This window comes from Thamnophis sirtalis, unplaced genomic scaffold, assembly GCF_051295495.1.
Source record: "Thamnophis sirtalis isolate CommonGarterSnake01/CBP01778 unplaced genomic scaffold, rThaSir2_p1.2 scaffold_2, whole genome shotgun sequence".
Lineage (NCBI taxonomy): Eukaryota > Metazoa > Chordata > Lepidosauria > Squamata > Natricidae > Thamnophis > Thamnophis sirtalis.
In genome coordinates this window covers 122989695-123002297 of record NW_028261382.1, presented here as the reverse complement: position 1 = coordinate 123002297, position 12603 = coordinate 122989695, and the positions used below count along the sequence as shown (strand labels likewise).

The 12603-nt window shown below is 40.2% G+C and overlaps 1 protein-coding gene across 2 annotated transcripts in view; it reads left to right on the top strand.

The window, feature by feature from the left end:
• GRHL2 (grainyhead like transcription factor 2) overlaps positions 1–11731 on the top strand; it is a 99468-nt gene extending 87737 nt beyond the window's left edge. For both annotated transcript variants that reach the window (XM_087706804.1, XM_087706803.1), the window contains exons 15-16: positions 4665–4729; positions 6626–11731. In XM_087706804.1, the coding sequence (XP_087562930.1) occupies positions 4665–4729; positions 6626–6740 (180 nt within the window). In that variant the 3' untranslated portion in view covers positions 6741–11731. The remainder of the gene's footprint in view (positions 1–4664; positions 4730–6625) is intronic.
• Positions 11732–12603: the final 872 nt, after the last annotated feature.

The window sequence follows — 12603 nt, the reverse complement described above, 5'->3', positions numbered from 1 at the left end:
TCGGGGGTGCCTAGGCAGCCCAAGTGCTCTGCCAGCGAAAACAGGCTCCCGAGCTGCATTTTCAGCTGCAATGACCTCCTGCAACCCTCTGCCAGTGAAAATGGAGCTCGGGAGGGCTGCCTGCAGCTCTCCCACCCTCCTTTGGCAGCGGTACTGCGAGCCGGTCCTTCATTGTTTTGAGGGCAGCCTCATGGGCCAGATCTAAGCACCATGCAGGCCGGATCCGGCCCCTGGGCCTTGAGTTTGACACCCCTGCTTAAGAGGCTTTTTCTGTTGCCATTTTCCCTTGGCTTGGCTCTTCACAGGAAAGGTGTGAAGTGATTCTTCATTAATTTTCAACTGCCTTTTTGCTCAGAACAGATTCCAAAGCTGAATTGCAAACACAAATTAAGACATAATTAAAAGACTTAAAAACACATTCACAATAAAATTAAAAACAGAGAAAAAAGAGTGAGAAAGCAAAAAAGATTCTAGAGATAATTCATTTCAAATTGCTGGAAAGCCAAACCGAGCAAACAAGATTTAATAGTCTGCTTTAAGTGTAAAGAACCATTGTGCAGGGAAAGACCTCGCATAACTAGTTTTCATGCCAGTATTTTCCTTTTCATTGGCATTATGCAAATAGTTTTTTTTTTCAATTAAGAGCAGTCATTCACCACCAATTGTGGAATCAATAAAGTCTGCCAGGCTGTCCATAAGCAAAGGGAACTTTTCTGTTACGTTCTGAATTAAAAAAAATACAGTGAGCTCTTGACTGAGAAAATGGTTTGTCTTCAATCTCTTTTACCTGTTAAATTAGAAAGTACGTATCTGCAACAATTTCATCATGCACATGATACAAGTCAACATATGACATGCACCATATTTGTACCATATCATTTCCATAATAGTATATATGAACCATCAATATGGATAAGCAGGGATAGTGATCAATTGCACTAATGAGCTGGGGACATTTGACCTGATTATGCATATTAGGAAGATAACCAGAGGTAGTATTCTGCTGGTTCGGATCAGTTTGCCTGAACCGGTAGCGGAAATCGTGGGTTGTCCTGCCCATCCGCCCCGGCTCTATGCCATCCCATTTAGGCACTTTTTAAAGTCAAAGCACATTCGCGGAAGGCTGAGTGCATGTCCAGACGGGGCGCATGCGCTCACCTTTGCGAACTGGTAGGGAAGGTAAGGGAATACCACCCCTGAGGATAACTATATAAAGGCATCCATCCTGTTCTTTTGTTTCCCCAATTAGTTTTTTTCCCCTTGCATTTCAATCACTTTTGAACACACACACCCCTCAATGGCTCTGAATTTACAGAAATTCAGAGCCATTTGAGTTTGTCTAAAGCAATGGTGTCGAGGAGGAAATGTATGATCATAACTAAAACAAGGTTGAGTTTTAGACACTTTGAAATTAATCACAATTGGCCATTAGGATTTTAGAATTGTATTTAAAGGGACCGCACTGGAGATCAGAAGTTCCATTTTAAAGGAAAGGAACAGTTTAATCCAGTGTTTCTCAGCTTTAGCAACTTTGATAGAATGTGGTCTTCCATTCCCAAAATTTCCTAGCAAGCATGCTGGGGAATTCTGGAAATTAGAAGTCCACATACTGATATATCCTTTCCTGTTGTCATTTTCCAGCAGCCTTCTGCACTGTTGCTGTGAAGTGCTCTCTGGAATTTTTTCAAGAGGCACAAGAAGGAATAAGGAAAAGGAGGCATCTTAAATATTACCTCCCACTCAGGGGTGGGTTGCTAATCCCGTTCCAACTGGTTCGGTTGGAACGGGGCCGGCGGCGTCCTCGTGCACGCGCGCAGTTCACGCATGCGTCTTAGCGCCTGCGCGATGCTCCAGCTGCTTGCGGAGACTCGCGCAGGCGCTGTATGTGCCATCCAGATGCTCGTGGAGAATCGCGCAGGCGCTGTATGTGCCATGCGCCTGCATGAAAGCGCAGAAGCCTTCAAAGACCGGTAAAGGAGCGCAGGCGGGCGGGTGGGCCCTTTGCTGTTCCCGGAAGTTACTTACTTCCGGGTTCGCCGACCAACCGGTTCGCGGGGACCGCCGCGAACTGGTTGAAACCCACCCCTGCTCCCACTCTCTGTCTAGTCTATTCTGATCCAACTCAGAGCTGCTTTCTCAGTGCAGAAATGTAGATGAGGTGATCCTTTAATCCTTTCGTTTTAGGTCTGCAATTTGATTGTGTTGACCTGCAATGGGGAAAGGTGTTTGCTTTGATGTGTTGTGAAATCTGGTTGCCAAGGACAGCCTGTATCCCCTCCCCAACCTCTCTTGACGTGTTTTCCCAATTTGAGTGTCCCTGAAAAGTTAGTTTGTTTAATTTATAAAGACAGCGGAGTGTGTCCTTTAAGAATGCAGAAACAATTCTGAGATCTGCATTTCTTAAGTGAAGAACATGCTGCAATGCATCTGCTCCCAGTTTGCATAAACATAGATGGATAGATTAAAACTTCTAAGCATTATCAAGATGGAAGAACTATTCTGGTACCCTGTTTTCTCCAAAATAAGCCCTCCCCAGATAATAAGCCCAATTGGGTTTTTGAGCGCATGCACTAAAATAATCCCTTCCCCGAAAATATTGCAGCGCAGCAGCAGCCATGAGGTGACCACACTCACTGCCTCCTGCACCTCAAAAATAATAAGACCTCCCTGAAAATAAGGACAAGAGCTTATTTGGGGGGGGGGGGAAAGACTCTGTCTTATTTTTGAGGAAACACCGCAGTACTGAGAACATATGGGAAACACAGAAGGGGAAAGAATGTTCAGCCATTACTTGGGAGATTTTCTGTTGGAATAACTCTAGGAAAAGCTTGCACATACGGAGTGCAAAATCATATTAAGGCAGTTTTGTGAATAGTTGAGATAATGGTAGTATGTCAGAGCCTCGTCTATTAATTCCAGTATTTTTGGGAATCATTTGTGTTTCTCTTTTGCCAGCAAAATCTCTCACAAGAATCTTTTTCTTCAGTCTTGGTTAATGCCATAAATGGGGATCAAAGATTCCACTCTGCACATATAACTTGAAATATTTTGGTTATAATATACGTGAAATAACTGGTATAACTCACTCCTTTGGGTGCTAACATTTTCTTAGAATCAACTAAGTTCTAAGATCTGTTATCTCATGCTTCATCAGGATTCTCCTTTGGGGATGAGGGCTGATGATTCATTGTCTTCTTTATAAGATGCTGTAGCTTAGAACCTTTTTCAGTTTGGCTTTCTGACAATGTGTCCAATTAAACTCCCCAGATTTCCAGATGGCACAGAGAAGGAATTATTTTTTAGGTTTCTGTATGCCCAATTGGGCACTAGTTGTACAGCACAGATTCAACTAAAACCGGAGCCTCTGAAAAGGATCCGTCTTGCTTGCTGTATTCCAACTTTATTTTCATTTATGCCAAAATGTGTGGTTTGGGATTGTAAATGCAGTCTGATCATAATGCTCTGCCTGGAACAGCTTCCTCCCACCCCAGCTTTCATCAAGTGAAGCTTCTGGGCACTCTATAAGGCTGTGCCACATATTTCCATCTGTCTGGTTTCATGAAACCAAAGTATGATTGGCTGCAAGGCAAGTGTATTACCATTGCTTAGAATACTCTTTGTTACCTTCAACATTTGGAAATTTAGGCCCAGTATCAGTATCAGATCATGGTATACTCCCAAATTGCTTTCTGTCAACTCACGAAGATTTCCTGACCTGCTCCTGAGTTGCCATAGGCAGGGGGATGGGGAATCGAGCCTCGCAGCTGCATCGAGGAATTTGCACCTCAGTCAAAACACCTCCTAGCTGGCCAAAGTCAAGGCCATCTCCACAGAAACATGCAACGGCTGGAGGGAGTGATTTTTACAACCCATGTTTGCTTTGTCGGGGAATGTGACTGATTACACACCTTGGGCGGGAGGGGGAAACAGGGTCAGAGGCAAGACGCGAACCAAATGAAGCCAGAGCTGCCTTCACTTGGGTCCGTGCTGACATGGCACTCCTTATAAACAACTGGATTTTTCTTAGGCTTTGCTTGAGGCTCCTGATTTCATTAGGGCATCAGTTGGAATCAGTGGTGAAATGCAAACTTTTTTACTATCAGTTCTGTGAGTGTGGCCTGGTGGGCGTGGCAGGGGAAGGATACTGCAAAATCTCCATTCCCACCCCACTCTGGGGCCAGCTAGAGGTGGTATTTTCTGGTTCTCCGAACGACTCGAAATTTCCTCTACCAGTTCTCCAGAACCTGCTGAATTTCACCTCTGACACTTTCACTAATCTGAAAAATTCTTGCAAGGAGATTCACTTTTGATCTTAGGGGCTCAGTTCTCAGAGGAGTTGATCTTAATTCATTCTTTAGAGGAGAAGCCTGTTTTAAATCAGTAGAGATGAAAGCCATAAGAAAGAAACCACACAGAAAGTGTAGTATAGGCAAATATTAAAATACTAAAAGTGGCAGGAAGCTACACCTAAAAGTGCTCCATTTCCTGTGTGTAAGTCCCACTCTGTCCTGCCGAACCTGGAGTGCAATCTCCAGGTTCTGCAGCACTAAGAAAGGACATTGTGTAGCCTGCTATGAATTGCCTAATTCTAACTGAGGGTGGAGATTCTGCAGTAGGTTTGCTTTTAATAAATCTCTCCTTTTCTTTTTTTTCTTAAAATATAGATTTCTGAGAAATATGGCCTTCCAGCTGAGAAGATTACAAAGCTTTATAAAAAAAGCAAAAAAGGGTAAGAGAAATCAACTAATCCTGCAGTTCGTGTTTTTATAAAATAGTCCTGAGACCGCAGCTAAGCTTTTAAATCTTTCACGGTCTGATATATGCTCACACTGCAAGACAGATTCCCAGATCCAGGTTCACACAGGGATTGCAATAGATATCAAATCAACCACTGGCTTCTAATTAATCTGGGTGGTTCTGCTATAGTATACCTTAACTTGGTGCCCTCCAGATATGTTGAACATATCCAATCATTGAACAGCACGGAGATGCTGTGAATGGTGTGAATTGTAGTCCAGTTCTTCTGTAGTCCAGCAGATTAGTAGAAATTGTTCTTGGAGGTTAGTAGCTTGGGACCTTCAGCATAGACTTTGGAAGCTGTATCAGCACAGTTTCTACCCTTATCACTTGTGTTATTTGGAGAGCCATAGTGGGCTACCACACACATGCTTATTCAGTGGGTCCTCAGTTACCCTACTTGTTGCAAACAATGCCCTTGGGACTTCTCAATTTGGCTTTGTGCTTTGACCCAAGTAGCTGAAGCATAAGTAACAAAGCTACAATTCACCTAATGATAACAGCATGAAAATGAACCCCTTGTAAGATGCCAGCTATAGAAATTCCTGTTTCCTTCTTAATTTTTTAATTGCCTCTTTTGAATAATGTGTAAATGTATTACAACGCATCCTCCCCAGCAGTCTACAGTAAAGAGAAAACCACACCTTCATCAACACTGGCAGGACAAGCTATTGTATACAAACCCCACGTTCAGTAGCACTGATGTTACCTGGTTGGGTAATAAAACATCTGCAATTTAACAACCAGGCTCAGAGAGCATCAAGGACTCCACAGTTCAACTCTGTGGTACATATATTCTCTTCTATTGGAACACCTAAATGAGGTCACTATCTTGATTTCCCTTCAGTTAACTTACCATAATTTAACTGTAGATGTTTAACCTACAAATTCCTCTATGGAATCTTGCTTCACCTCCTGACAATTTCCAATGGTCTTACACTACAGCATCAGTAAATCAAGCTTGATATTGTCTATTCTCTGGCCATGAGCCTCAAGCAAATGTTTTATCAGTTCTGTATACTATCATGGCTTAACCCATTCCCCTGACAATGGCCCTGGACATGTTGGCTTATAATTCCAGCCATTCCAGCAACTAAGGTGAAGATGAAGGTATATTAAAGTGGTAATCCAGCAGCATCTGTAATGTATGCTTTCCGCTTCCTGCTGTGGTGCACAGGAATTATATTGTAAAGTATTTTTTAAAAATACAATGAAATAACATAAGAAGTTGCACAGGAGAATTAAGTGGGATTCCCCTAGCATGGACCTAACTGGAGAATTAATATGAATTTGAATCATTAACAGAAGAATATGCATGTTGACTCAGGACAAAGAATCACAAAATATTTTATGGGGCAACTTGGAGTTGGATTTCAAGTTGGAGAATGAGTTTGCCTGTGAATTTTGTCAAGGCCCTCGTACAAATGGCTAACATAAAATAAAATCCTTGCACACAACCTTGAACCATCAATTTAAATCTATCCCTTAATTGATAGACTTCCACAGCCACAAAGCTACTGTTTTACAACCATGATTTGTTGAATAATCTAGAATTGTCTGAGTTCGGAAGGCATGCTAATCACAATGGATAGTTCATACAACAAGCTGAATCAAAATGTCTATGGAGGCTCCCAAGTCATCCAGATCATGGTTGTCCCAAAGGTGCTTTTTCCAAAGGCAACTGGACTTTTTTTTCCCTTGAAGATCCAGTTGCCTTTTGAAAAAGCACCTTTGGGATTGAATCAAAATGAAAAAAAAAACTTGTATTATGAGTTTGTGTATTTAGCCATTATCTCAACTTTCTTAATGTATCTCTTTCCTGTTTCAGGATTCTGGTAAATATGGATGATAACATCATTGAACATTATTCCAATGAAGACACTTTCATCCTAAACATGGAGAACATAATGGAGGGTTTCAAGGTCACGTTGACAGAAATCTAGCCTACACCGGCATAGACCTTGTGAAGTGAAAACGTTTTGCCATCAAGGAAGAAATGATAATAAAACCCTGATTTCATTGATAACGGAGAAGAAAGGTTGTTGCAAAACTAAATTGGAAACAACCACTTCTTTTTTTTGCCACTGGAAGCCAATTTGGCAATTACTGATGAGTCTGTTCAAAAGAACATTTCTTCACAAAGTTCATTATTTATTGCTCCTCACTCTGCAATATGTAAATAATCAGTGGACCCTAGACTTCACAATCATGATGTTGCAAAGGTATAACAGAGACTTTAAATAAAAACAACAAAAATAGTTAAGACAAGGAAAATAACAAGTTGAAAAATAATGTTAGTTCCACTGGGACTTAATCACTGAAATTTCACCTTCTAAATGAATTGCTAGAAAACCTGATAAGCGTTAACAACGTGCAAAGTGCCTCGTGATCTTTGCACACCTACTGTATACCAAACTTCTAGTGTTGGTATCACATAGCTTAGCCATATCCCTCCCTTTGCAGGTCAACTGAGGGCTTTTAAGATTTTCAGATGGCATGTACTTTGTAAGTAAAACACCATCCATTTTAACTTCTGTATATATGTGTTTATAATATGTAATAATATATTTTCCTATCAGTGTGGATGTGTTTACTGCCACTCTATTCTGTGTTTGGATAAGAAGTTGGCAGAATTCCTGTCCAAAGACCAAAGTTCTCTCACCAGCTATTGATTCTTCAGGGTTTTTGATACCTTTTGTTCAAAGCTTATCCAGGTGCCACATTATAAAGTTAAAACTCCTTATTGTCACAACTAAGATTATTCTATACCAGCTTCTCAGGTCTTTCAAAGAGATGCTTTCTGTTATTTTTAGACTTCCATTAAGTCAGTCATTTACAGAGTAGAACTGAAGGCCGTTTGGAGTGCAGCAGCTTGAGAGAGTCAGGCTTATTCAATTATGCTGCGGTCTTCCAGTTCCTGAAATAGTTTTCCTATCTCTTTATCTCTCTATCTCTCCCTCTCTCGCTTTGTTTTTTAAATCTTCTGTGATATGCATTCTTAATGAATGGCCGTTCACTTCTGCAATGCATCGTGCAAGATGTCATAAAAGTGACATTTCTATATCATTCCCACCAACGGCTGCTTCCAATTTTTACCCAACCTTTTCTAAACACATGTTTTTCCATTCAAGTTACCTCTGAAAGTTCCTGGCAACATGGAATCAGTGTGAGTTTAGCAAGGTATTTTATTTTTTTGCTTTTATTTTAGGGAAATTATGTGCTTTATAAAACAACAGACACATAAAATTGGAAGGAAAGTTTGGAATTGTGTAGTAGAGAAGTCCAATCCCCTGAACATGTCATATGTTGGAGGATATAAATACAGGTGGTCCTTGCCTAATGACCAATTGTTTAGTGACCCATTCAAAGTTATGACTGACCTCATTAGAGGTCCTGGTTCTGGAGTTCTGCTGGAAGGACACACACACACACACCAAACCTGCATTTACAACTATATGCAGGCACATGATTACAATGTTCAGTATTTTTTGCCAGTTTATGGCATTTACTTCTGGTTTCCATAAAAAAGCACACAATAAGAAAAATGGGTTCATTTAACAACCACTGCAAAGAAAATGTATAAAATTGGGCATGGTCCCATGGTGAACCACAACTCCTAGCTGTAATTCTGGGCTTGAATACAGTTGTATGTTTACAGTTGTAGAAGATGTAAATACCCAGTATGTATGTCTAGCAGAGGAGAACCCATCATCTGTGCATCGGCCTCTTTCATGTTCAAAGCATCTCTTAAATGTTCAATTGATTCTCATGCTGCTTTCAGGAGTAGCAGAGAATCGCAGTGCCCAACAGCTTTCTATATATATGGAGATGGCTACTTTATAAAGGGTTGGACTTAGATTTCTAAATACCTTGCACAAACCCAGAGGGTTTTTTCCCCACTCTTTCACTTCTTGAAGAAATCAAGCCATACCCATGATTAGGGCCAGAAATGAATTCAATTGATTTGCATTTTAGCAAAGGGACATTTAGCTACTGATTAAAATACACTTTTCTGACTTTTGTAGTTCATAGATGTGTAGCATGCATTTCTTCATGAAATTGTGTACAAAAATTACAGAACAGATTTGATCTAGTGCAGGGGTGTCAAACTCACATCGTCACAGCATCGTCATGTGACATATCATGACTTCCCCCCCTTCACTAAACCAGTCATGGGTGTGGCCAGTACATGACACACCCAGCCTGTGGGCTGTGAGTTTGGCACCTCTAATCTAGTGGTGAAGCAGGCTCGAAACCATGAATTCTACTCCCCTTCCTTGGCCATGAAAGCCAGGTGGGGGACTTGGCTAGTCATTCTTTCTCAGCCCAACTCACCTCACAGGGTGGTTGTGGGGGGAAATAGGAGGAGGAAGTTGGATATGTTTGCTGCCTTATTTGTAAAAATAATAAAGGTGGGATACAAATAAACAAATAAATGAAATAAATCTCCATTATGTTAGGGGACATATTCGTAAAATTCCTGCATAATAGATAAAATTGCAAACAAGAGAGTATGGACATAGACATCTGTCCCAGAATATGTATCAGGTTAGTAGTCCCCCCCCCCAAAAAAAAACCTTAAGTGCAATAAACCAAACCATATATATTTGCAAAAATTAGGATCTGAAAAGAATTAACTTCACAGTTTCATGAGAATTAGGGACTGGGGAAAAAAATGAAATGAATGTATTTGCTCTTCTCTACTTTTATACATGAGTCTTGGTAGTTTTTGCCTTATAATTCATACTGAAATGCAGTTCGTGAACTATATTTATTGAGAACATTTTACAATATGCATGAAGGTGGGTTTTTTTCCTCTCCTTAATGGACCTAAACCAAAAAAATACAGATCATTTTCTGCATGGATGGCAGAATAATTTTGGAAAGACTGCAGGTCATATCCCATCACGTTCGCTATAATTTTCCCCCTTCCAACTCAATCTGTTGCGAAAGTTTTGTCAGTATATCTCCAAAGGCATTTGTATTGTATGAATGGTTTTTTTTATTTTTTTATTTTTGTAAAACTATCGTTTCCGATAAATCCCACTAGAATGTAAATATAAAAAGTGTACAGAGGAATACTGTTCTTGATTTGAATCTGTGTACATATACTGCCTACCATTTTTTTGTTTTGTTATTGTTATTCATTATGTAGTCTGGTTTTTGTATTACTTTGTTGTTTTTAATGGCACTTAGCAATAGCAGTAGCAGTTAGACTTATATACCGCTTCATAGGGCTTCTCTAAGCAGTTTACAGAGTCAGCATATTGCCCCCAACAACAATCCTGGTCCTCATTTTACCCACCTCGGAAGGATGGAAGGCTGAGTCAACCCTGAGCCGTGAGATTTGAACAGCCGAACTGCAGAACTGCAGTCAGCTGAAGTAGCCTGCAGTGCTGCATTTAACCACTGTGCCACCTCGGCTCTTCCATGTATAGGGCTAATGGGAAAGGACACTAGCAAAGTAGCAGGACAGAGGTGACACATACAAAAAGGCCATTGTCTTCATCAGTAGAAACTAATGAAGACAATGGTCTACAGCATCAATCCATAAACATTTCTCGGATAAGCCTTCTCCAACATAGTAAGCTTTCAGATCTGTTGAGCAATAACTCCCAGGTTTCTGAAACTTTCAAAGCAATGGTTCCTGATATATATGAAAATAACTCTTTTTCATATAGCCATTGTTTTACAGCATAGTGTCTTCTAGAGATTCCTGCTACAATGATTTATTTGATTGCATGCCAACTATGTTCTGGGTTGGTTGGTCTCCTGGCAACAGCCTGGGCTAGTGCTAGCAATTTTCTTAGCCAGAATTTTGGTAATGTTCTGCCATTGCCTTCTTCCTAGGGTTATGGACTTCTAGCATTTGATGTATTGTGCATTAAGCACTACTAAACTGGCTCTTACGATCTGTCCTTTGCCTAAATCACTCCTTTATTTTCCAGGCTGTGGAATGTGACCTTAAAAATTTACCCTCTAGGTCATTCAACCCACCCATACATTCCTTTTGCCCTCTGCACAGATGATCAGGTGTAAGAACTTCCCTTTAGCTTGCTGTTGGTAATGGCTGTGATGCTAATCAGAAAAAAAGGCTTTTAAAGGTATTTTTTTATATAAATCAGCTTGATACCAATTTTAAAGAGCACTTCATCCTGCAGGCATTTATTTTTCTTGAAGCATCTTGGCTCTTTGCATCTTTGAAGTTTAAAATTTCATTGACTCACTTTTTATGTCTTTTTTGAGTTTTAAAATGTCACAGAAGAAATGTCAGACCTTGAGATATTAACAGCTTCTTTAACCATATATTTATTGGTTTTCAGTTGGAATTTCCAAGTTCAGCCAATTATTTTTCTTTACTTTGGAAACCTTTATTGTCCACTTGTATACTTGCATAAAATTGGATCTCTCTAGAAGTGTAAAAGTTTGAAGGCTGATGGATTAAAATTATAAAGATTTTTTTAATAGCAAACTTGTTTTTAAAATGACATATAGTGGTGAGATTCAAATGTAGCTTTGCTTTGTTTTTGATCAGCAAGGGTTGAGGAATCAGGTGTATTCGTTGAGCACCACTTGGCACTTGCCAAAGATGTGCAGAAGTTTCTGTATCCCTCCAGCACTGCAATTCACGACCGCTTGATAGGTTGGACTAAAAAAAGCAGACATACATCAGCCAAAGTAGATGAATTCCGGTTTTACAGGAAATTTGCATGTGATAATTTATACATACAGTAGATACAAATTTAGAAATAATTACTGTAATTTAAATGAGGAGTACAATGACAGGCATGCTTTAGGTCTTCTTATTCATAGGCAGCTTTCTTACCCAGAAATCAGCCAGAGTGCTTTCAACAGAGGATGCCTGATTTAGAGGGTTCCTTTCAGATTTTGTTCAGCTCCCCCACCCGACCCCACTGGCAAGTAGGTCTTTCATTGAAATAAAAGAGACATCAAATGAATCTATTTATTACTGATGTTCTTCTAAATGGAGCTGGAAAACATTGTGTGTGTTCTGTTGTACAAGATGGAAAAGCCACTGGTTTTTTCTTGACCAAAGTGCCCTAGATCATTGATGTTAATTTTTAGATATTCCTAGCAGCTTGACTGTTGATGAGAATTTGGAGTTTTGGTGTCTGTGTAGATGTCGGTATCTACAGTTACAACAGCAATTAGAAGTCATAAGGGAAGTTGGCTTTGTCTAAACTTCCTGTCCAGATATCATTTTGGTGTAAACCATATTTATGGTGAAGTTGTCCATTCAGAAATCTAGGCTCATCTGATAGTTGGGCACAGTTCCTGGTATCACAGAAACTGGTACCAAATGCTAATATTTCATTAATATTTATGCAAATGGAATGAAATGTATTCCCTCCTGATCCAATATGTTGCTTTTTGGGAATGCAACTTGCAAACACCATAAAAAGGTACAATGTATCTCTGAACTGCGTATTTTATGGTTGATTGGATCAGACAAAGCCAACTAAATGATGGTTTAATTCAACATCTTAGCAGATTGCGGGAACCAAATCATCCATTATAGCTGCCCCCAACCTTTTGGGCACAAGGGACTGGTTCCATGGGGAGGGATTTTTCTGCAGATCCAAGGGGGCATAGTTTTGTGTGCTGTCTGCATCCCACACAGATGGGGCATTGCTTGTTTGCGCATACCAGTTTCTGGCATGCTGCAGACTGGTGCCAGTCCACAGATCGGGGATTTGGGACCCCTGATCTACTAGGTCAAGGAGCAAATGTTCACAAGTATCTCAGCAGATTAGGTTATAATGCTGAAAATGAAAAACGATTATT